The sequence below is a fragment of the Oryza glaberrima genome, chromosome 3 (assembly GCF_000147395.1).
Source record: "Oryza glaberrima chromosome 3, OglaRS2, whole genome shotgun sequence".
Lineage (NCBI taxonomy): Eukaryota > Viridiplantae > Streptophyta > Magnoliopsida > Poales > Poaceae > Oryza > Oryza glaberrima.
In genome coordinates, this window is record NC_068328.1 from 6,226,900 (window position 1) to 6,248,067 (window position 21,168).

Sequence of the window (21,168 nt, forward strand, 5' to 3'; positions counted from 1 at the left end):
GACGGTGGCGTTGAGTGGCGACCTCGGCAGCGGTCGACGGTGGCGTCGGCAACGCACGACGACAAGGCGGCCTCGGCAGCAGAGGGCAACCGGCGGCGGGCCCGGCAGGGGGCGACGACGGCGGAGTGGTGGCGCCGGCGGAGCTGTATCTGGGGAGTGGAGAATCGGAGAAATTGCAGAGAGAGTGTGGGATGGGAGGGGGAAAAGGTGTGGGATCCACGTTTGGCTAGGCCATTTTGGCTGGCCAAAGTTGGCCAGCGCGAGAAGTGCTATGGCCAGCCGGATGGCTTGGCTATCCGGTTGGCTAGTCTGTTGGAGCATGATTTTGATCTAAAATTGCCAAATTTTGGCTTAGAGAGTGGAGTAAGAGGCTGTTGGAGATGCTCAACTTTCAAAAATGCCGGTTTCCATTAGCTCATAGACTATATGTATTGAAGAAAAGTACTTTTTTTTTCTTATATAGTAGTTTGTGCCTACGGAGTCATGTAGATATTTACATTACCTCATGCGTTCCAAATTGCTGATCACGTGGTATATTAGCAGTTTGTTAGCACACGCGAGCTAACCTCGAGAGACTTGTCATTAATCAGGTCCATAGCTTATGCCTACATTCTACCGACCGAGTTAGGTTAGGTAGGTGCACGATTTGTTTCAGTCTGAGATATCTAATCTGCTCAAAGTCCGGAGCCACAACCGACAACAACAAAATTCGGCAGGGGCGGCCGCGCGCGGTCCTTCGATTTTCTCCGTTTCTTTCCAATCCTCTAGACTTCCGAGTGGGATTGGTTCTTCGATTCTCCCCGTTTCCTGCCTTTCTCTCGGTCTCTCGCGCGGGGAGGTCAAGTCCATTTCCGCAAATTCTCAAAAAAAAAAAAAGTCCATTTCCGCAGCGGAGCCATCCTCGCGCGCGGTCCCGAGACCGGTAACCACACCAACTTCCGCAGGCCAGTGGGGGCGAAAGCAAGATCTAACCGAGAAAGTGAGGGCGAAGTGAGGCCCCGCCCCGCCCCGCGCGATAAGGACAAGGATTTTTCTCCGTTTCGTCTGATACGATATGCGTGACGTGACGGCGGCAGCGAGCGAAGGGCGGCAGGCAGGGGCATTCGCGAAGAGGGGAAGAACTTTCCGACGTCACGGCGCGCGCGCGCGCGGGCGCGGGCAACTTGCGCCCAACGGGAGGCAACCGCATGGGGGACGGGGCGCGTGCGTCCGTGCGTGACTCGTCGCGCTCTTACGCCGTGGCGTGGTGTTCCGTTTTGTGCTTGCGCTTGGCTTGTTTTGTTTTGTTTTGGGGTGCTTTGCTTTTGCAGCTGAGGTGCCACTGCCCACCACGTACTACTGTGCAAATTGGCCGCAAGAAAGCGATGCTTGGATAGGTACTTGCTCCGTTGCTCGTCGTGTGGCCTGGATCAGTGGATCTCGGAGGGGATAAGCATGCATGTACCGTGCGTGCACCTATAGAAGTGTAAGTAGAGAGAGGTGAACTATTGGGCGAGGCAACTCGAAAACTTGATAGGTGGCACGGCAGCGAACACAAGTACACAACATGTAGTAGTAGATCTTTATTTTTTCACCAGTGGTATGGCTAGGAACGATCGTGGAAGCGTGAGTGAGTACGGTGAATTTTTTGCGGTGATGTACAACGGGCCAACCTTTTGATTTTATTTTTTATTTTTCTATGCGTGGGGCCAGGTTAGTGTCAATTTCAGCGTCGTTTTCCAATGGCATAAACAATGCTAAATGACGCACGCATTGTTCGTGATAGGATATCCATCCCGTCTCTCTCTCTCTCTCTCTCTCTCTCTCTCTCTCTGGCCCCGGCTATCCTCTCCCTTTCTTCTTTTTTAGGCGCAACTTGTCAGTTGAACCCATCTCGCTCGGTATTAGCTTTGCGTTCGGTTCTCGTAAAGACGGAATAAAAAAACCATAATACCTTTGTGAAGTAAAAGTAACCAACCCCCATCATTCAATCCAATCCAACCTGAGGTACACGTGATCGAATACGAAGCGCGCACGATGGCACGAGAGGCGCGGCTTCTTCCGCCTCGCGCGATTCGCAACCGTCCGTTCCTGCCTCCTTCCATTTAACTGTGGATCCATTCCTGCCTCACCCCTGCAAATCTCTGTGCGCCTTGCAGGTTGGAAGAAAAAGACAAGAGATACGAAGTGGTCTCGTTTCATCTCGTGCGCTAGAAATGCTGAGATGATGCCCAGTTTTTTTAAGAAAGTTTCTCGTGGAATTATGGTGGTTTGAGCTCACATCAGCCGCCCCTGTTGGAGGAAATCTAACGTCCCAACCATATATTACGAAGTGGATGGATTAGGTGTGCCATGATTAGTTTTTCAGATAATGATGCGATGATTAGCTAGCAGAATTCCAGCAACTAAACATCGTACTACGTAGAAATTAGTAATTGGCATACGCGCGCATTTGTCTCATTGTGGAGGAGTGAGTGCTTGAAGAATCTCACCTGCTGGCCGTATTTGGTACGAAGCCGCTAAGCCATCGAAATAAATCAGTGGAAAACGAAAAACTCATTGCTAGTCATCCAAGAAGATGGATCAACCAACTATGCTTAAACGTGCAGACGATTGTTGGAAAGATTCTTCACCCCCACTTACTAGTGTTCTGTTTTGTCCGATCCTGTGTATAGAATAAATGCCAACTATTCTTACTCGTAGCTAAAAAACAGAGTACAGTGGTTCAATGTGAAGAACCGTTCCTGGAGTATATCCCATTTCGTTTTCTCACCGCACCAAAAACCAAGCAAAGATTTAGGCATGTATTGCTTGCCTTCGCACGATACCTGATAGTTGATCAATGGATTCACTGTTATCTAACCATCATGAATAAGACCTAAGCAGCGACTTGATGTACGAGTAGTTATCGGAGTTCCTCTCGCTGGCATTGAAAGAAATTGAGACAGGACGCTGGCAGAGAGCGATTGGATCACTGAAACCTTTTTGGATCAGCTGAATTTCAATTTGCAAGAGATAGTAACATCGATACATTAACAAGTTGCTCCATAATTCTTAAGAGGTTATACCACTTGAAACATAACATATCTTATGTTTCCATATTTAGGATAAATGCCATGTAAGACACATGCATGGCTTTCGATCACCTGGTGAGTTGCTTGTGATATTAATAAGTCCTAAAAGAGACAACTTCCATTCTCAACTCGCAAGTAATCTACATTACCATGTTACTTGGAGGTGATCTATAATATTAATAGGGTAGAATGGTTGGATATATATTAGAGCACTGAGTCTACCTGTATATAAATTTATAATTGCTTCCAAATGACTTATAATCTTGCCCACAGTTATTATGTAAGAAATTCAGCTACTCTCTCCGTCTCAAAATATAACAACTTCTAGCATTAAAAATTTATCCTAAAATGTAACAGCTTATCCACCAATATTCTCTTCACAACCAATCACAATCCTTCACCATTCAATTTCTTCACTTACCTCCACGTCTCAACCAATCACAATATTCTCCTATTTCATTATATCTACTTTCTTAATAGCTATATCAAATTATAAAACTTCTAATATTCTGGGACGGAGGCAGTAGCAAATTTGGTAAAGTCATCATAGTTCACAAATATTATAAAGATTATGAGCATTTTCAAAACTCGCCTATAGCTCTGTACTGTTCTATTATATTATTGCATATAAGGTGAAAAGTTCACAAAATTTTCAAAACTCGCCTATAGCTCTGAGACTGTCATATTGAACGGGATAGCAAACTTTGGACCAACTCACTTTGCATTTGCCTCCATGCATCTCCTCATTGCCAACCCATAGGAAGCGCACCTCTTGTTGCCTTGTCAATATCTTGAATGGATTGTTTTGGCGGCTTCAACACTGTGAGGACGTATGTTGGGATGGCACTTAGGACTGAGTTTACCATAATCTAGCGTCCCCCTGCATATAAGAACGATGGATTCCATCTCAAGAGATGACCCTTAATCTTGTGTTGGACAAGCTGAAGATGTATACTTTGCGCAAATGGCCAAGGTTGAGCCGTAGTCCAACAAGTTGGTGGGAAGGTAGCCCTCACCATAGAGGAGTTGCACAAAACGTCATCGAGATCAATTTCCTGACATCGTATGGGTGCCAGCAGGCCCTTTCCGAGATTGACATGCAACTCTGTTGCCTCGCGGAAGTCCCTAAGAATGCCAATAAGATTTTCATAGCTCCACTTCATTCCTTGCTGGAGTGAGGAAAACAGCCGCATCACCCACATATAAGATTTTCGGATTTAAATGCCAAAGTTGTAGTATAGTACTAATATAATTATATTTATAGGTAGATAAAAAAATATCGGCATTAAAAACAAAGAAAACGACTAAAAGCAAATTTATAGGAGACATGGATCCACACTTTGAGAGAGTGGGAAGGGGCAAATAAGCATTTACCATTTTTCGATGTGGCGTTAAATAATTTGTCACTTATATGTTTATGATTTGTAGGTTTATGTGGTAAAATATTACATCTAAAAGTGACAAATAATTAAATATCTCTGTCGATGAATGGAGTAACCACTTCAGGTTCAGTAGTTCAGTGCCGGGACTGGTTGATCGCCACCTGCTCTTCACTTCAGCAGCAGCTGAAAGTTGTTGGCACACCACATTACCCGTCGCCGGCTCGCCCGCTAACGTGCCGACCCTATTCACTCTAGAACCCCAAAAGGCAGACGGCTCAACGAGAGCGCGGGCGCAAGTGGGGCTGAAAGGGGGGTGTACGCGAACGCCCTCCCTTCTGCAGACGCCCCCAACATTCGGGGCACATGCATGAACAACACTCTGATTAGGATGGCTCAACAAATGCCACGCACTTCATCATAGAGAAAAGAAGCCACGCCCTCCCCACCTCGTTTTCCTCATTTTTATGGCGTGCAGGAACTCTCGCGATCCGAGTTTTTAAAGTGGCCGAGGCATCGGGCGCAGCCGGGGTCCCCACTAGGCCACTCGAGCAGCGGCACGAAGATGACCGCTTCGTCCACTTCAGGTAGCCCACCTGGATGCAGACCCTTCCTGTTGCATCCTGGAGATAGATTGGAATAGAGAAGTCTAGAGAATAAAACTAGAGATTAGTAGTAGATGTTTTGATGACATGTACCTGAGCAAACGAGGTGGTACTCTGGATCTTCAGCTAACTGAACATCTGTTTGCAGATCCAGAAGAAGATGATACTACTAGTAGCATTTTATTCATCCCAGAATCTGAAACCTGAGCATCAGAGTATCTGAGTATGCGTCTTTCAGGGTCACAGAATCGAACCTCGTGCAGTGCAATACCACCCGGAGAACAAATTTCATTCTGGCACCAGTTGCAATTTGTAAACAGGATGTTTGATTAGAACAACAAAGTCTCAACCTTTGGTTGCCCTTAACACAACGAAGGCTGATTTTAAGACAGCTTACAACAGGAGGTTAGTCGTAGTCACTGAAGCCGGCAGTAGTAGCAAAATTTCGTGGTTGCGATGCTCCCTATAAGTCTGGTGCCATCACAACCACGTTTAGCCGGCTTCTTTGCCCTCTTTTCTACCCTGCTGTCAAACTAATGCTATGCACGAAGAATTAGCTACAGTGCACGTGTACTATGTACACCTCCTCCTAAGCGACTCTGTACGTACTACACTGTGTTTCTGGGAATGGGCAGAAGATTGGGTCGGCATATCACCTGGGTTTGTTCAAATCAGGAAGCATAATTGGTCAACCATTCGAGACTCTGCATAAAAGGATTACTGCACGTTATATGCCATGGCACACTAAAGATCCGGGTAATAGTCAAATTGCTGCAAACTGTGTACAACACTTTTCACCAGAATCATAATTTGAGGAGAAAACAAACCATTAGGCATTCAGGCAGATCATCATTCTTCGTTCTCATGTGAGTCTGCATTTATGTGAAGAGCAAGTGGTTAGACATTTGTATTCTTTGCAAGGATCAGTATGTTGTGAATTGGAATAAGCATGTGAAGACCTAGGTGATTCATGGCATTTGTCATCTGGCTACGAGATAACATGAAAGCAGCAACATACAAAACTGAGCAAAAGTTCAGAATCTTTTTCCTTAAGGAAGTTCTGAACGAATAGCAGACTGCAGATATAAGAGAAATAGCATAGCCAGTGATGGAAGATTAAAGTATTTACCTCCATAACCAAATGGCATGATGACTCATTGTTTGTGGCAAGGCAAGCAAGGGCTACCACTGCGGCTGCCACAGTGGAGGGCCAGAAGGAGAGATGTTTGTGGTCCAGAAGTGAGAGCAAGGCCAAGTACTTCGCCAGGTCCTCGACTCTGTCATCTGCATTCACAGCCTTCAGATAGAACCTGAAAAGTTGAACCAAACAATTGTAAGTTTCTTATTCATTCTGTCCAGCTGACACAGAAAATGAAGCAAACACACAGGCATAGTACCAGAGGAAATGATGGGTTGTTGTGACAAAGCACTGGAAGTCAAGGACCTCCTGAACCAGCCACTCCATGGCGACGACCTCACTTCGGCTGTAAGTATTGATCCCTACTTTGAAAGCTTTTTGAAGGATGCTGAAAGAGATCGTATTATTAGGTTCCTGTAGAGTGTTCTAAAGAAAAGGTCTATATTGCACATTGCCCTTGACAGAAACTAGGCGCTTGAAACAAATGCGCATCCAGAGGCAAACTCATAAGTTCAAAAGTGATACTTCGTGCAAAGTAGACAGGCAAAGAAGAATAGTTCCTGGGTTCACTTCACATGCTTCTGTGCAGTAATAAGTGGCACATAAAACATTCATTTACTAGCAAGTTCTCAGGGATACAAATAAGGTCTACTTTCAAAAATGCTGAAGATTCATATGAGTTTAGTCTTTAAAACTTAAGGGAAAACACAGAGAATATCTCGCCCACCAGAGCGCTGATGTAATAGCTTTATTGTAACATCAAAAACAGAGAAATAAAACTATATCAAGGAGATCTATGCAAGTGATAATTTCTCAAAATCGCATCTCTCCCAATAATTGATAGCTTAGTTCTTTTTTTCTTAAAAAACAATAGCTCAAGGATGCCAACTGGCGCGGTAAATTATTTTGAGAGATGCTTGATCATAGTCAACACAATCAAGAAACTTCTGGTGTGTTTGGTTCTCAGCCAATCAAAACCATACCAATATTTTGGTCTGCCTAAAATTTTGTTAGCTTTCTTTTTGTCACCAAATTTTGGCAACACCAATATTTTTCCTTGGTAGCAAACTAAATACTAACCTAATCAATCTTGCCAAAAAGTTTGTCAACAAACCAAACAAGTCCTTTGCCAAGATTTTGGAGTGGCTAAATCTTGCCATTGCCAAAAAATTGGTATGGCCCACAATGGCTTAGAACCAACCAAGCCCTTCATTTCTAAAATACCCATCGTGTGAAACCTTTTTGTAGAACAATGGTCCAATGGTCTGAGTTCTCACATGCAGTGCTCAGTATTGAAAGTGATAAATAGCTACTAGATGAGATATGAGTTACCATCGGATGTTCCTGTTGTTATTAAGTTATTTATAGAACATAATTAAACTCATAAACTCATGCTAATGTCTGTTAGAATTAAGTTCAACTTTCAGAAAAATCAAACTATCAAAGAATACTAAGGAATTTGCAGCATTGCAATTGAGCACTATCCCATTTAATAATACATGCTATATTCAAATGAGACGAACTATTTAGGTGAGTACCAGACAAGCAGACACCAACAACTTGCAGAAGTATTCATACTGAAACTGGTCATTTAAGGGAGCCATTACCAATTATAGGGTTGATTCTCTTCAATGCGGGTTGCCAAGGTGGTGCAGGCGATTCCCAGCAACTGCAGGTTCCTAGAGCCCTTTACATATCCACGTGTCAAGAAGCGGTCCATCAGCCCTATCCCCATGAACACGGTCTCTGGCTGCAGCTTCATCGCTTGTGAATGCTAGCGATGCATAGAGAACAAGTCATTCTTTGCAAGTTATGTATGAACTCTATGTAAGAACAAACATATTCTCCACAAATGACAGTACATTATTTTCAGAAAAATCAAATTACAAGTATAAATGATCATATCACTTAAGTACTTATCGCTGAGTTGCCCAAAAAAACTTCAAACAAAAAACACACAGCGATTTCATTTTCAAAGGCTACCTGAAGTTTCAATGCAAATATAAACTGATGGAACTAGAGTTAGAAAAGATTAAATTCAGATGATGGTGGATACACAAAAAAAGGGAATACACTGGCAATATGTTTTTCTAACACTTATTGCATATATAGGTTTAGAAGTAAAAAGTGATGCAGACATTTCTGGAGGCCATATGCCAATGCCCAATGCCATGGGATTTCAGATGGCAAATGACTACAGAGCAACTTTCAGGTGCGAAAATAAACACCTAGAAAAATCCTATGTATCTCTTTTCTTTTCATACAAGCATGCCATTACATCCAAAAAAAATATGCAAGCATGCCAAAATAAGCACCTAGAAAATCTTTATCACTGCTCTATAGAACGTGAATGCGATGACATAAAAGTTAATGACTAGAGTTACATTGAAATCACTAGGATTACCACCACACTGCTGGCAGACTAACACGGGGAATGCTGCAAAATGTACAGGCAGCTAACTGTGTGATAAACGAATCAGCAAATGCAATGCGTATATTGGTATCAGATAGCTTCCCCTACACAAAATATGCAAGATCACAACCGGATCTGCTACCTCAGCACTCCCACCCAGCACAGCATTTACACTGCAGAGTAGCATGTTAGTGCAAAATGCAAGCAACTACTGTTCTTGCAGAACACATCAGTCAGACAGATAAGCTGATAGAATCTAGATCAGTACAGCACTCCGAAAGAATACATGTGCATTATCAGCACAATACCCGTGCAACAAACATCTGCAGCTACCACACAACAAATTGCGCTCGAGCTAGATGAATTATTGGACCAAGGCAAAGTCATGGTCGCAGCATACGTGTACAATGCAGAGCATACTGACCTCCATGATCCAGTTCACCATGACAACGCGCTGCTCCACGACGGCGCGGCCGTAGCTGCCGAGCATGGAGGAGTACACCTCAATGTAGTCGCGGGCTACCACCCCTCGCCGCTCGCGCCGCCGGAACCGCTCGTAGCTCACCTCATTGTCCAAGTCCTCAAATCTCTTCCCCTGATACAATAATTCCCATCTGATTACATCAAATGTCGCACTGATTCGGGAGAGAGCAGCCAAACTCCAACAAATTTGAGAGAAGCTGTGTGGAACCTGCTTACCTCTCCCGCTTGTAGAGCGACATCCGTGGCGGTGGGCGTTTTGGGATGCGTGAAGGGGACGAACTGCTCCGCCAAGGCGAGGAACAGGGAGAAGGTGGGGGAGGGCACGGCGTTGTCGTCGTCGGACGACGAGGACGACTCATGAAGGGGGCTAAACGAGCAATCGGTGCAGACGCAGGGACCACTGCGCACCTCCTCCTCCTCCTCCTCCTCCTCGGTCTCCGACAGCGTGAGGTCCTCGCGGGCTGAGGAGTAGGCGGTCGTCTCGGCGTCGTTGGCGAGCTGCTCGGGGCAGGCGAGGTAGGACTCGAGGACGGAGGCGAGGCACGACGACTCGGAGACCTCGACCTCGGCGGCGCGCGGCCTCGCGCCACCGATGATCTCGGAGCACTCGGAGGCGGCGGGCTGCTCCTCGTCCACATCCTGGTACCGAGGCCGCTTCTCCGGGCGCTGAGCTGCGGCGAGGGAGGTGGGGCAGGTGGTGAAGGTGGCGGAGATGACCTCGCTGTGGAAGCAGGAGGAGGCCGAGGTGGACGACTCCGCGGGTCGCTTGGCTGCCGCCGCCGCCGCCGCCGCGATCTGATCAGGGAGCAGAGGAGGAGCCGCCGCCGCCGCGCCTCGCCGCCGGCGGAAGGGATGGGAGCGCGGCCTCGTCGGCACCGATGCAAGCATGGTAGGAGGCATTGGCGTGCGGCGCTGTGTGCTTTGTGTGTGAATTGTGAATTTGTGATGCTATGGGCCTACGGCTATGTTCGTTTGGCTTGCTAGTTATATAGCCGTGACTTGAGGCGTGGAGAGGAAGGGGGAGAGGAGTGTTCAGCAACCTTCGGCTGTTCGCCGCATCGCCTGATCGGTGAAGTGTTTTTTGAACTTCCAAAAATCCTCAAGCCACGACTGTGCTGCGACGATGCACATGCGCCGCTCGCGCTCCATTGGATGGCCTGTGTACTCCAGTCCGTGTAGATTCGCCGGCGTATCCCTGTGGGTCCCAGATGCATCTGGTGCACGAGCGATCCGCCGGAATAACGGCCTTGCCTCCCGTGTCCCAGCCTCCCAGGCAAATCGAGGCGTTTGCTTCCAGTGGGGAATGTCGGGCTGGGGCCAGCGCATATGCCGGAATGCCGGATGGGCGGACGGCGGCCAGGTTGTCAAAATGCTATCCTGACCCTGATTAATTCCTTACCCGAACAATCTCGATCGAACGATCCGGTTAACCCAGTTGGGATCGGGGAAGAATTACCCAATCCCAACCAGGTTGTCTCCAATTGGGTCACTGCATACTCGGATCACTACGTTTTTAAGGAAGTACAGTTGAAGCTCGATTGTTTGAATCTGCTGGTATTCCGGTGGTATTTCAAGTTACACATAGCTCCTTTGATTTGTAGGAAAAATGTAGGAATTTTGGAGGATTTCAATCCTATGAAAAAAAAAATCCTATGAAGGCATTTGAAACAAAGGATTGAATCCTATCCAATCCTTTAAAATTCCTATGGAATGGATAATCCTATGCATATTTTGGAGGAAAGTTAGCAATAGGTCTATCCTCTTGGAACATTTCCTCTGACTCTATCTCTCTCATCTGATTTCTTTCATCTAATTCCTGTGTTTTTCCTGTGATCCAATCAAACGGCCATTCCTGTGTTTTGCAATCCTCTATTTTACAATTGTATTCCTGTCAGAATCCTGTGTTTTTCCTATTTCTCTGTTTTTTCATTCCTACGATTCAAAAGGCCTTGAAACGGCTTGGATAAGGTTTGGAGCAAATAGCTCGGGAAAGAGGAAATGAAAGAAAAGGAAAGTGTATGCATGTAGATGGGACCCTGATGGACTGATTGATAGTCTGATACACACTTCTGAAGACCGTCATTTGCCGCAGACTTCAGAAACGTCTCCTCTGAATCTGAATTCTGAACAGAGTACCGAAAACCTTGGTTCCCTTGTGCATCACCCTGGGGAAACACAAGAGTTCCCGTAAAACAACATTCACTACTAAAGTCAGGGAACTAAAACACTTGCATCAAAGGATGCAAGTTGGAACATTCTAGCTGTAAATCGGTAACCTGATCTTGATTAGAGTTGGCCGCTATACAACGAAGGTCGAAGAACTACTACAAGTTACAGTGTCAGCATATGTGTTCTTTAAAAATGTAAAACATTTGATTGATCACCACTTAAACAAACATATCTGTTTGGGAGCATACTAATGAGGAACCTGAGAATTCCATCGCAATCATAGTTCACATGTCCTGAAGCATCCCTTGGACTGGAGGATCTGAACAGAGTTCAGAAAAACTACAGGAAATGGGCAAGTAAATGAAGTAACTCATCCACATTTTGCTCACACAAATCACTCTGTGCTGCACCCTATCCCCACCAATCTATTTCAGCGTAACAAACCCTCAAAGCCTTTTCTTGCTGTAATCATGCAGCACGGAAGCATTTTTCTTGATTTGAAATCAACCAAGCATGATACTTGTAGGAGGGTTCGGATCACACATTGGTTAATGTGACAGCACTTCAGAGCACCTCCTCAGTTCTGATATTTTTGGTGCTAGCTCCTCATCACCATATTGCTTTAGCAAATCCATCAAACGATCAGCACAAGAAGCCTCTATGAGAATCCCCCTCTCAGCAACCTTCTTAGCCAACGCCAAGGCCTCACCAACATGCCCTTCCACACACAGCCTAAGCAACAAACCATTGTAGACATCAGTGTCACAGAGCACCCCGTTCTCTTCCATGACTCCTATCCAGTAGCAAGCATCCAATAGCCTATTCCTATTGCAAAGCTCTCTGACCATAACACTGGCCGCAAGAGGGCTCAGCCGCACCCCTTTCTTCATCATCCTCTGCACAAGCCCTTCAGCTTCACCATCCATCCCAACCCTCCACAGGCAAATAAGCAGCACATTGTAGCATTGGTCGCTCGACACACTCCCATCGCTGACCACACGCTCCACTACAGCATAAGCGTCTGCGACCATCTCCTCTGAACAGAATCCACCGACGAGCGTTCGCACGAACACCCGGTTGGGCATCACCCCTCTTCCTGTCATCCTATCCAGCAAGCTCAGCGCCTCCCCCATCCTCTTTTTCCCACACAGGCATTTCACCAAACACGTATACGACACCACGTTGGGCACGCACCCTGCACCCAAGCTCCAACCCTCCATCTCTTCCACCAGCCCCAGCGCTGCATCCACATCCCCGAAACTGCACATCCCGTCGAGCAACGCGGTGTACACGGCCACATTGGTCACGCACCCAAACTCCGGCATTTTCTCGATCAGCTGGCGGGCACCGACGAAGTCCCCCGCGGTTGCCAGCTTATGCACCGAGGTCACAACCAGTGGGACGCTCGGCGAGACACCGCACGCCGACATGATACCGAGAACGGCACAGACATCGCCGGGAGAGCCGGCCGAGCGGAGGGCGGAGCGGAAGCAAGCAGCATCGGGGGCGAGGCCGAAGGAGCGCATGTGCCGCAGGAGAGCGAGGGAGGCGGGGAATAGTCCAGCGTGTGCGGAGATGCCCAGGAGGAGGGCGTAGTGCCTGAGCGGGAGAGGTTGCGGCGACGAGGAGAGGAGGAGGGGCACGGCGGACGGGAGATCGGGGAGCGAGGCGGCGAGCGAGGAGAGGGCGTACGAGGACGGGAGCGGCGAGGAGGGGGGAAGGCGCCACAGGAGGAACCGGAGGGAGAGGAGTGGGGAGGGGAGGAGCGGGAGGAGGGAGGGGAGCTTGCCGAGGGGGAAGGAGTCGGATGGGGACGGGAAGGCACTGGAGAGTGCGCGCGGGAGCGACGTGGAGGATGCTGGCGGCGAGCGGAGGACCGAGAGGAGGGCGGCGAGGTCGCCGTCCCGGCAGGTGGAGAGGCGGCGGGTGAGGGACGCCAGGCGCGGCCGCCGCTGAGGCATCCCGTGCCGGTTTGGGGTGGGGGATCGCGCTCCTCTGCGGAAAGGCAAAGGCACACGGTCACGGACGACGGGACTAGTCGACGAGGTGGATGGGTGAATCCAGTACTCCAGGGAGAATTTACTTTCGAGTTGTTTTTTTGAAACTCAAAATTGATTCACCTTTCTTAAAAGTTAAAATCAATTTCAGAAATGAACTGATAAGGCTGGGAAGAATTTGAGCGAGATCAAAGGCGGACAATAGTTGAAATAAAAAACAAGAAAGCTTCAGAACACAATATTCATTGGGAATTTTGGAACAAGAAACTCACCCATAAATATTGTGTTTTCTATTGGTTTACTTTTGTGTCGGTATAATTTGTAGGAACACTGGTTTAAGTTTTTAAACTGATTTTTTTTACAGTTTAGTTTATAAGTCGGTGGTTTTTTATTCCTTAAGTTTAATGGTGGGTCCTATTAAAAGCCTCTTCTTATTCATAGCTCCACAATTTTTCTTTTCCGCGAACGCCTAGCTCCACAATTTTCATGGTTCATGTATTAATTCTCTTTATTTAAGCCACTCTTTGCATGCATAATGTCACTTCTCTGTTAGTAGAAAAGGAGAACGAACATGAGTGAACCAGTTTTTGATAATCTTTGATCATTTCATGGGAAGTGAAAAAACTACATTTCTATTGTAAAGCCACCATATTACAAGGCTAATTCGCAAACATTTGCATGGCTAACTCACGTGAGCACCCACGCTTTAATATTTCTACAACCATATATTTCCTTTTTTTTTTTAAGTTTATACACTGAGAATTTATATATAAAAATAAGTATGTTCTATTCGGAATCGAACATTTATACACCGAAAAATTATATGTCCGATTCCGATTCGGAATCAAAGTTTCTTATATATCGTATGCTGGAGAGATTCTCGGTTGGTGTGTCCATTGTTCCAGTGAAAAAAATGGAAACGTGAATATATATATCGCGATGCTCTCAAAAATGCATATGAAATGGTTTTCCTTTTTAGAATGGGTATGAAACGGCATCTTTAGAACGTGTATGCATTTACCCCTTGACATATAGTTGGATAGATTTAATGCGAACGTTAAAACTCTGTGGGATCCAGTTGTCATACAGAGGGCAAATGTAGAGTGAAAAATGTCCGCTGTTTAGTTTAACGTGTTGCGTTTCTTTCCTTCTACAGCCAAGTGCCATCTTTGCCTCTAGCTTCATAAAAACCCAGTCCTCTTTGGCACAGTACTATTTGCTCATGTTCGTGAAAATCATTGAGCTCTGCAAGGTGCAAGCTTTCTGCTCTCAGCCGTCATGTTTCCCTTCGGCTCCAAACCCATCCCGTCAAGCAACAAGGTAAGGAAAGAGCTAGGATACGATAAATTCAATGGAGTACCTCCATTTCTTTTTGTTTGACGTTGGTTAGTTCTTTGACTAATCAAGGCTGTAAAAAAAATAGAGGGATCATATGCTATTTTGTTTCATAGCACCTTTCTTCAAAAAAGATTTCGTAGTATATTTGAAAACATAATTTCTTCGTTTTTGCATATATCAATCTTTTGGGATTCTTGTAATGTTGTAAAGCCTGGTTTTGAAGACCATGAACTCAACTATATTGTTTTCAGTCGTTTTTTTTATTTTTGTAGAAACGGTATGCTTAATTTCTAATATATGAACATGTTGTTTGAATGATTGGAGATTATGTTCAATCCGTTTGGATTGGCACGAGAATTACAGATCTCTGGATATCCAAGAAAATTGGATCTACTGTCTTTTTATTTAGTCAAGCCCTGAATGGATGGCAAATAAATTATAAAGGGGTAATGGAGGGCAAAAGCCAGCTGTTCACAGGAAACCAAAACCGTTTGAATTTTTGGCAGTTCTCAAACCTTGTCTGTCATATATTTCTTCTTTTAGTTCCACATATATATCTTAGGTTTAATGATAATAGCAATAACAAGATGAAATTGCTTGCGAAGTTAAGAAAAAATAACACTTGTTTGTGTACTTGCCGGTCGATCTGAGTGTCTTATGTAATTTTTCAGTTTTCTTTGTGGGGGTATGGCTTGCCTATTTTCCTGTCAATGTTTAACTTTTAAAACTATCCTTCCAATCTTAATGAATTTTGGTTAGTCTAATCCTTTGGCCGATCCGGCCAAAATAAAAAGTATAGCCTAAGCTCAATTGCCTATTTATTTTGGTGCCAAGGACCCCATTATTTCGCTTATTGACGGAATAAGCGAGAAATGACATATTTGCAAACAGAAAATAATTTATAAATAAAACTTTTATGTATATGTTCTTAGTGATCTAAAAGCAAATACTGAAAAATAAACTACGATGATAAAACCCCAAAATTAACTTAAAATTTTAGGTTGAAAATTCAATTTTTTACCTATAAGCATAAGCATAAGCCAAAAGATATTTTTTATGAAATCAAACTATCTGGCACTGGCATACCTGTCAGTGTTTCATGTCGAGAAAATAAAAATGACAACATAGTTGCAGCAGAGTTCATGATCCTATTATTTGATACTCTATATTCTACTTAGTGTTAACAAACTATTTGCCGTTATCTTCCCCAAAGGGGGGAAAAATCCAATCTATCCAAATACAAACTGACTAATCAATCAGCCCATCAGTTTGTGGTGCAGCTTAAGGGTAAGGAGACCAGGGCGGAGCCGGATGTTTCCAGCGTCAGCAAGGCCTCGGGGGGCAGCAGCGAGCACATCAACAAGCTGCCACCGCCGGTGCCGGTGCAGGAGGAGGAGGAGGCGCCGGAATGGCTGGACGTGCTGCTGCGGACGAAATTCTGGGGGCAGTGCAAGCAGCACTGGGACGCGAGCCGCGCGGAGGTTTGCATCTTCTGCCTCAGCTGCCGCCAGGTGCTCTGCCCGCGCTGCAGCCATGACGAGCCCGGCCACCGGCTGCTCAAGGTCCGCCGCTACATGTACCGCTCCGTCGTTCTCGCCAGGGACTTGCAGGACCTCAACGTTGACGTGTCCAGGGTACAGGTAAGTAATTAAGCGCGTGTTGGCCGTGTTTTCTTCCTGTCTAGTCTTCATCAAGCCAAACTCCATTTTAAAACATGTAACATTGAAAGTACTCCTAAACATCTTATATTTAAAAGGAAAAAAAAAGTACGAATTACCCCACAAACCCAAAATCCATATATTTTTCACTCTCAACTTTCGTTACCATATGACCCTCCAGCAGCTTTGCAAAACGGTTTTGGTCTACGTGGCAGTCCAATCAGCAAATTTTTTATTAAAAAACAATGGGGCCCACCTGTCAGATCTTTCCAGTCTATCTCTTTCCCTCTCACACACCCTCTCTCTCAAATGTCGGCGGCTGCGACTTAAGCACTGACGGCAGCGGACGACCCCTTCGTCGCCTCGACGAGCCGCGTGGCGGTGGCTGCAGGCACTTCCTCTGCCGTCCGAGCTCCGCCCGCCGCCATCCTCGGCTCGCTCCGCCTCCCCCTCCTCCTGCCGCCCCAAGCTCCGTCGCCCTTTCCTCCCGCCGCCCCTTCGGCCCCGAGCTTCGCCCGCCATCATCCCAAGTGCCCCCTTCGCCACCCCTCCTCACGCCGCCATCCCGAGCTCCGCCCGCCGCCGTCCCCTTTTCCGCCCACTCCACCCGTCATCGTTCCGACCTCTTCCCATCGCCGTCCTAAGCTTCACGGCCCCTTCGTCGCCCCGAGCTCCGCCTGCCGTCCTCGAGGTGAGGGAAGGAGAAGAGAGTGGATTTTGGAGAGAGATAGAGAGGTGAGGGAAAAAGAGAGGGTGGGAGACTGACAGGAGGGGCCCGCTGATTTTAAAAAAAATGAATTCATGTCTGGACTTTCACGTAGACCAAAACCGTTTGCAAAGCTGCTCGGGGGGTTTTTCATCCGGTATTGATAGTTGAGGGTTAGTTGAGGGTGAAAAACATCCTTGTTTCGTGTTTAGGGGGTAATTCGTACTCACCCAATATTTTAGGGGGTAATTTGTACTTTTTCATATTTAAAACGACGTGACTAAACAACGTATAGTCGCTGTATTGTCTAAACGCAGCCCACTTTTTTTCCTAAATCCGTACATATACGGATGTGCGTCTCTTTCCGAAAACGGCACTCTGCTCCTTTTTATGCTGGGCTATCTCACAACTCAAACGACAGATAGTCATTACCATGTCTCCAACAATTAATGCTTAAATATACGGCTAATTCTTTTAGTGGTAGATGATATACCGTCGACAGCGAAACGTCTATGTTACTTGGTAAATCTTAAGATATATTAGCCTGATCTTTGAAGGTATTCATAGGGGATGGCATGTATGTATTCATGGGGATAAATATGCATCAAGTTTTGAAAAAAAAAAAAAAGCTCCCGTGATTGTTGAAAGCCTGAAGTACTGAAACTCAATATGCTCACAAATTTTACTCGTGATTGCAGACATACATTGTCAATGGCCAAAAGGGCGTGCACCTGAGGCCCATGAGGAGGTCCCCGCAATTCAAGCCTCACGTAGAGACACCTCGCTGCTTATCTTGCTTCTGCTGGCTCCGCAGTGCTCCCAACATATTTTGTTCTCTCAGCTGCAAGGTTACATTCTCTTAACTATTGTTCTCAATTACCCCCCTTTCTAATTGTTTGCAAAATAAAAGCATCGAAATTAAAAGGGTTTAAAATCTGATTTTTTTCTCTTTCTTAATTACCAGGTTGGTGTAGATATATCTCAGGATGATTTCTCAGGACCTGAAGCTGAGCGTAGGCATAAGCAGACTCTGGGAATTGTGGTGGAGTCATCTCCTCAACAGAGCATCCCACAACCATTTGATGCCTCACCGGTGAGAAATGAAGATGCCACCATGGTTGAAGCTGAGTGTGGTCAAGTTCAGACGAATGCGACGGAGTCGGAGTCGTCAGCGGTAGGAGATGCAGATGAGGTTATACCTAAAGTTACTAAGTTCAATGTTGATATCCACTCTTTGAGGAGGCGAGTTCGCAAGCAGGCGGCACCACAGAGGGCCCCCTTCTTCTGAATTTTTGATATCTCGAGGAAGGTTGTGCCATGGTTAAGTTCGAAAGTAGTAATAAAATCTACTAGCTATGACAGCTAGGTGAGACATTTCTGCTGCGACATGTTTTTTTCAGGGTGAACCTGCTTTGCTGCACGCTGTGATTTTTTTTTTCATTAGCTACTGGTTTGAATGATGTTTTTGTAGCACCCATTTGGAGGTGCTAAGCTCTGTAATAATACTGTAGGATCGAATCACAAGAACTAAGCCAATTAGAGAGGGGTGAATGGTTGGTATACCCAAAAACCAAAAACTTTTAGCGGAAATAAAAGTTACCCTCGAAATCGACGGAGATTGGTCTGACCGAAGTTGCCTTGCCGGTCTGACCGTTCAGATGCCGTCGGTCTGACCGGTATAGATTAACCGGTCTGACCGCCGAAGCTGCTCGCCGCGCCTGTTGCCGCCACCGGTCTGACCTCCGTGCTCCCGCCGGTCTGACCGCCGTAGTGCCGCCGGTCTGACTGCCGGTGAGTTGCCGGTTAGACCGCCAAAACCCGGTGAAACACGAATCGAATAACTCTTAAAGTAGATGACGACTTTATTGCTTCTCTCTGTGTTTACAAAATGCACCAACAGCACTCCTTACAAAAATTTCGATTAAACTCGAAACCCTAACTCAAAACTCAACTCAATTGCTCTCTAAAGCGATACCGGGAAGCCTCACGCTCCCCCTCTATTTATACATGAGGTAGGCAGCCTAAAGCCACGAACCAAACTCATACTAGGAGTCCTAAACACCTTAGGAAACCCTCTAGTACAAGAAAGAAACTTTACATAACCAATCGTACCAAATTTGGACTCCTTCCAAATTTGACTCCGCATCCCATACGCACACAATACCTCCATCGTATGCCATATGGAATCTCCATCAATCACGTGCATCAACTCTAGCCTAAGTATCCCGCATGATCTCTGACCACCACGGACGTCGTCTTATCCCCAAGCCGACTCCCGGTCTATCACCGCAAATACTCTCCCGAGACATCGAGTCACCTACACATGGAACAAACAAAGAAACCATATTCCGAGACCAAGCTATCTCCAACTTGACTCATTAGCAGCAAACAATAGTATTACATACGTATATAGTATCCATCTGGAAGTCATAATCATGAAATAAACTCGGATATCCAAATAAACAACCCGAAACCGAAACCGACACAGTGTCGGCCGGTCAGACCGCGGGCTGACCGGTCCGACCACTCGATCACCGCCGGTCTGACCGGCAACACCTGCCCGGTCTGACCGGTCCACATAAAATGATAACCTGTAGATTCACCTGTGAAATCCAATCATCTCCAAAACCACTTCATAAATAAATTCCAAATAACAAAACCAATAATTTTCAATGCCCAATTATTCATCACAGAATAATAATCAAAAACACTTTTGATTTTACAAATACTAGCATCTCAGCGATACCTGGGACTGCTTTAATTTGCACTCTGCTGTAGACGTTTCTTATTTCTCGGTATTTTCTAAAAGTTTCCTATTTATCATTCTTCCATTTCACTAAAATATGAAAATTCTTCTTTGTTTATCACTCCTCGTGCCACTGGGATGTGGGTCTCAATACCACGTGTCAATGAGGCAATGAGCATAAACCAGGAACTGGAAACTTTTACAGTGCCGAACAAGGAAATGCTATTGCTAGAGTGAGATGTGTTTTGCTTTTGCTAAGCGAGATGTTAGGAGTCATTTTTGGAGCTACTAACTGCTACAGCTTATAAAAAAATTTGTTTTAGTTGCAGCTGTTAGAAACTCCCAAACAATATATATTTACTCTTTCATGAGTAGAATGTACTGGCGGTTCTTAAACTTGTAGAGGTGTGTCATTTAGGTCCATAAACTCTCAAAATGCATATTCAAGTCCAAGAACTCGTCATAGTGTGTTATCTAGGTCTCAAATCGCCACAACCCCTTCAGGATCCTACGTGGCGTTGATGTAATATGCCATACATACATGACGTGGCATTATTTTAACTGATAAATGGGATACATTTAAATTTTTTTCCTTTTTTTCTTCTCTTTTCCCCCCTTTCTTCTCCTTTCTCTGACCCGTGCAGAAGAAAGGAAAACAAAAGAAGAATGAGAAGAAAACGAAAAAGAAAAAGAAAAGAAGAAAAAAAAAGAAAATGACATGTCACGTCCATATGGCATTGCTACATCAGCGCCACATGGATCGCAGAGGGGATGTGTCAATTTGGGACCTAAATGATACACTTTGACAAGTTCTGGGATCTGAATATGTATTTTGAGAGTTTAGGGGCGTATATGACACAATTCTACAAGTTTAAGGACCGCCAATGTACTTTACTCTATTTTGATTTAGATTATGACAATATGTAGTTGTAGCATCGAAAAATGAAGTAAGTTAGAAGCTGGAAAATTTAATATTTTCATATTAGTTTTATATGAAAACTTTCGCCTGAGTTAGTTCAAAGTAAAACTTTGAAAAAAAAGCTTAGCCCAAAGTATACATTACTCTTTGATTAATCATACAATTCGTTGCGTTTTCTGCGCCGGAATACAACACCTTCGAACTAAGTACTAAGGCCCTATTTAGTTTCAGAGGTAAAAAGTTTTGACGTGTCACATCAGATATAAGGACACACATTTAAAGTATTAAATATAGACTAATAATAAAACAAATTACAGATTGCGCCTGTAACTGCGAGACGAACTTATTAAGCCTAATTATTCCGTCATTAGCAAATGTTTATTGTAGCACATTGTCAAATCATAGAGCAATTAGGCTTAAAGGATTCGTCTCGTAATATGTGTAATTAATACTCCATACATCTGTCCAAACATTCGATATTACAGAGCCAAAAGTTTTTACGTGGGATCTAAACATGGCCTAATACTTGGAAATGAACATTTCAAAACGGGAAGTCGCCCCAAA

The 21,168-nt window shown here is 45.2% G+C and overlaps 3 protein-coding genes across 8 annotated transcripts; 1 reads left to right on the forward strand and 2 right to left on the reverse strand.

Annotated features, from left to right (window-relative positions):
- Window positions 1-4,416: 4,416 nt before the first annotated feature.
- Window positions 4,417-10,148, reverse strand: LOC127765741 (cyclin-SDS-like). 6 transcript variants are annotated; one of them, XR_008016154.1, is made up of 8 exons: window positions 9,288-10,148; window positions 9,013-9,183; window positions 7,783-7,949; window positions 6,435-6,563; window positions 6,167-6,347; window positions 5,865-5,909; window positions 5,435-5,741; window positions 4,417-5,330 (listed from the first exon to the last, which is right to left on the reverse strand). XR_008016154.1 is itself a non-coding variant. In XM_052290687.1 (7 exons), the coding sequence occupies exons 1-7, from the start codon at window positions 9,969-9,971 to the stop codon at window positions 5,709-5,711; spliced, it is 1,410 nt and encodes a 469-aa protein (XP_052146647.1). In that variant the 5' UTR covers window positions 9,972-10,148; the 3' UTR covers window positions 4,417-5,708. The 6 variants fall into 6 exon arrangements, 2 of the variants coding, with proteins under 2 accessions (XP_052146647.1, XP_052146648.1); XR_008016153.1 differs by having other exon boundaries at window positions 4,417-5,045; window positions 5,131-5,741; XR_008016152.1 differs by having other exon boundaries at window positions 4,417-5,055; window positions 5,131-5,741.
- A 766-nt stretch (window positions 10,149-10,914) lies between these two features.
- On the reverse strand, window positions 10,915-13,235 carry LOC127765208 (pentatricopeptide repeat-containing protein At5g47360-like). Its single transcript, XM_052290056.1, has one exon. It carries the CDS (start codon window positions 13,199-13,201, stop codon window positions 11,789-11,791), a length of 1,413 nt encoding a protein of 470 aa, XP_052146016.1. The 5' UTR covers window positions 13,202-13,235; the 3' UTR covers window positions 10,915-11,788.
- A 1,280-nt stretch (window positions 13,236-14,515) lies between these two features.
- LOC127765023 (uncharacterized) lies at window positions 14,516-18,227 on the forward strand. Its single transcript, XM_052289822.1, has 4 exons — window positions 14,516-14,557; window positions 15,856-16,215; window positions 17,638-17,709; window positions 17,904-18,227. Exons 1-4 carry the CDS (start codon window positions 14,516-14,518, stop codon window positions 18,225-18,227), a joined length of 798 nt encoding a protein of 265 aa, XP_052145782.1.
- Window positions 18,228-21,168: the final 2,941 nt, after the last annotated feature.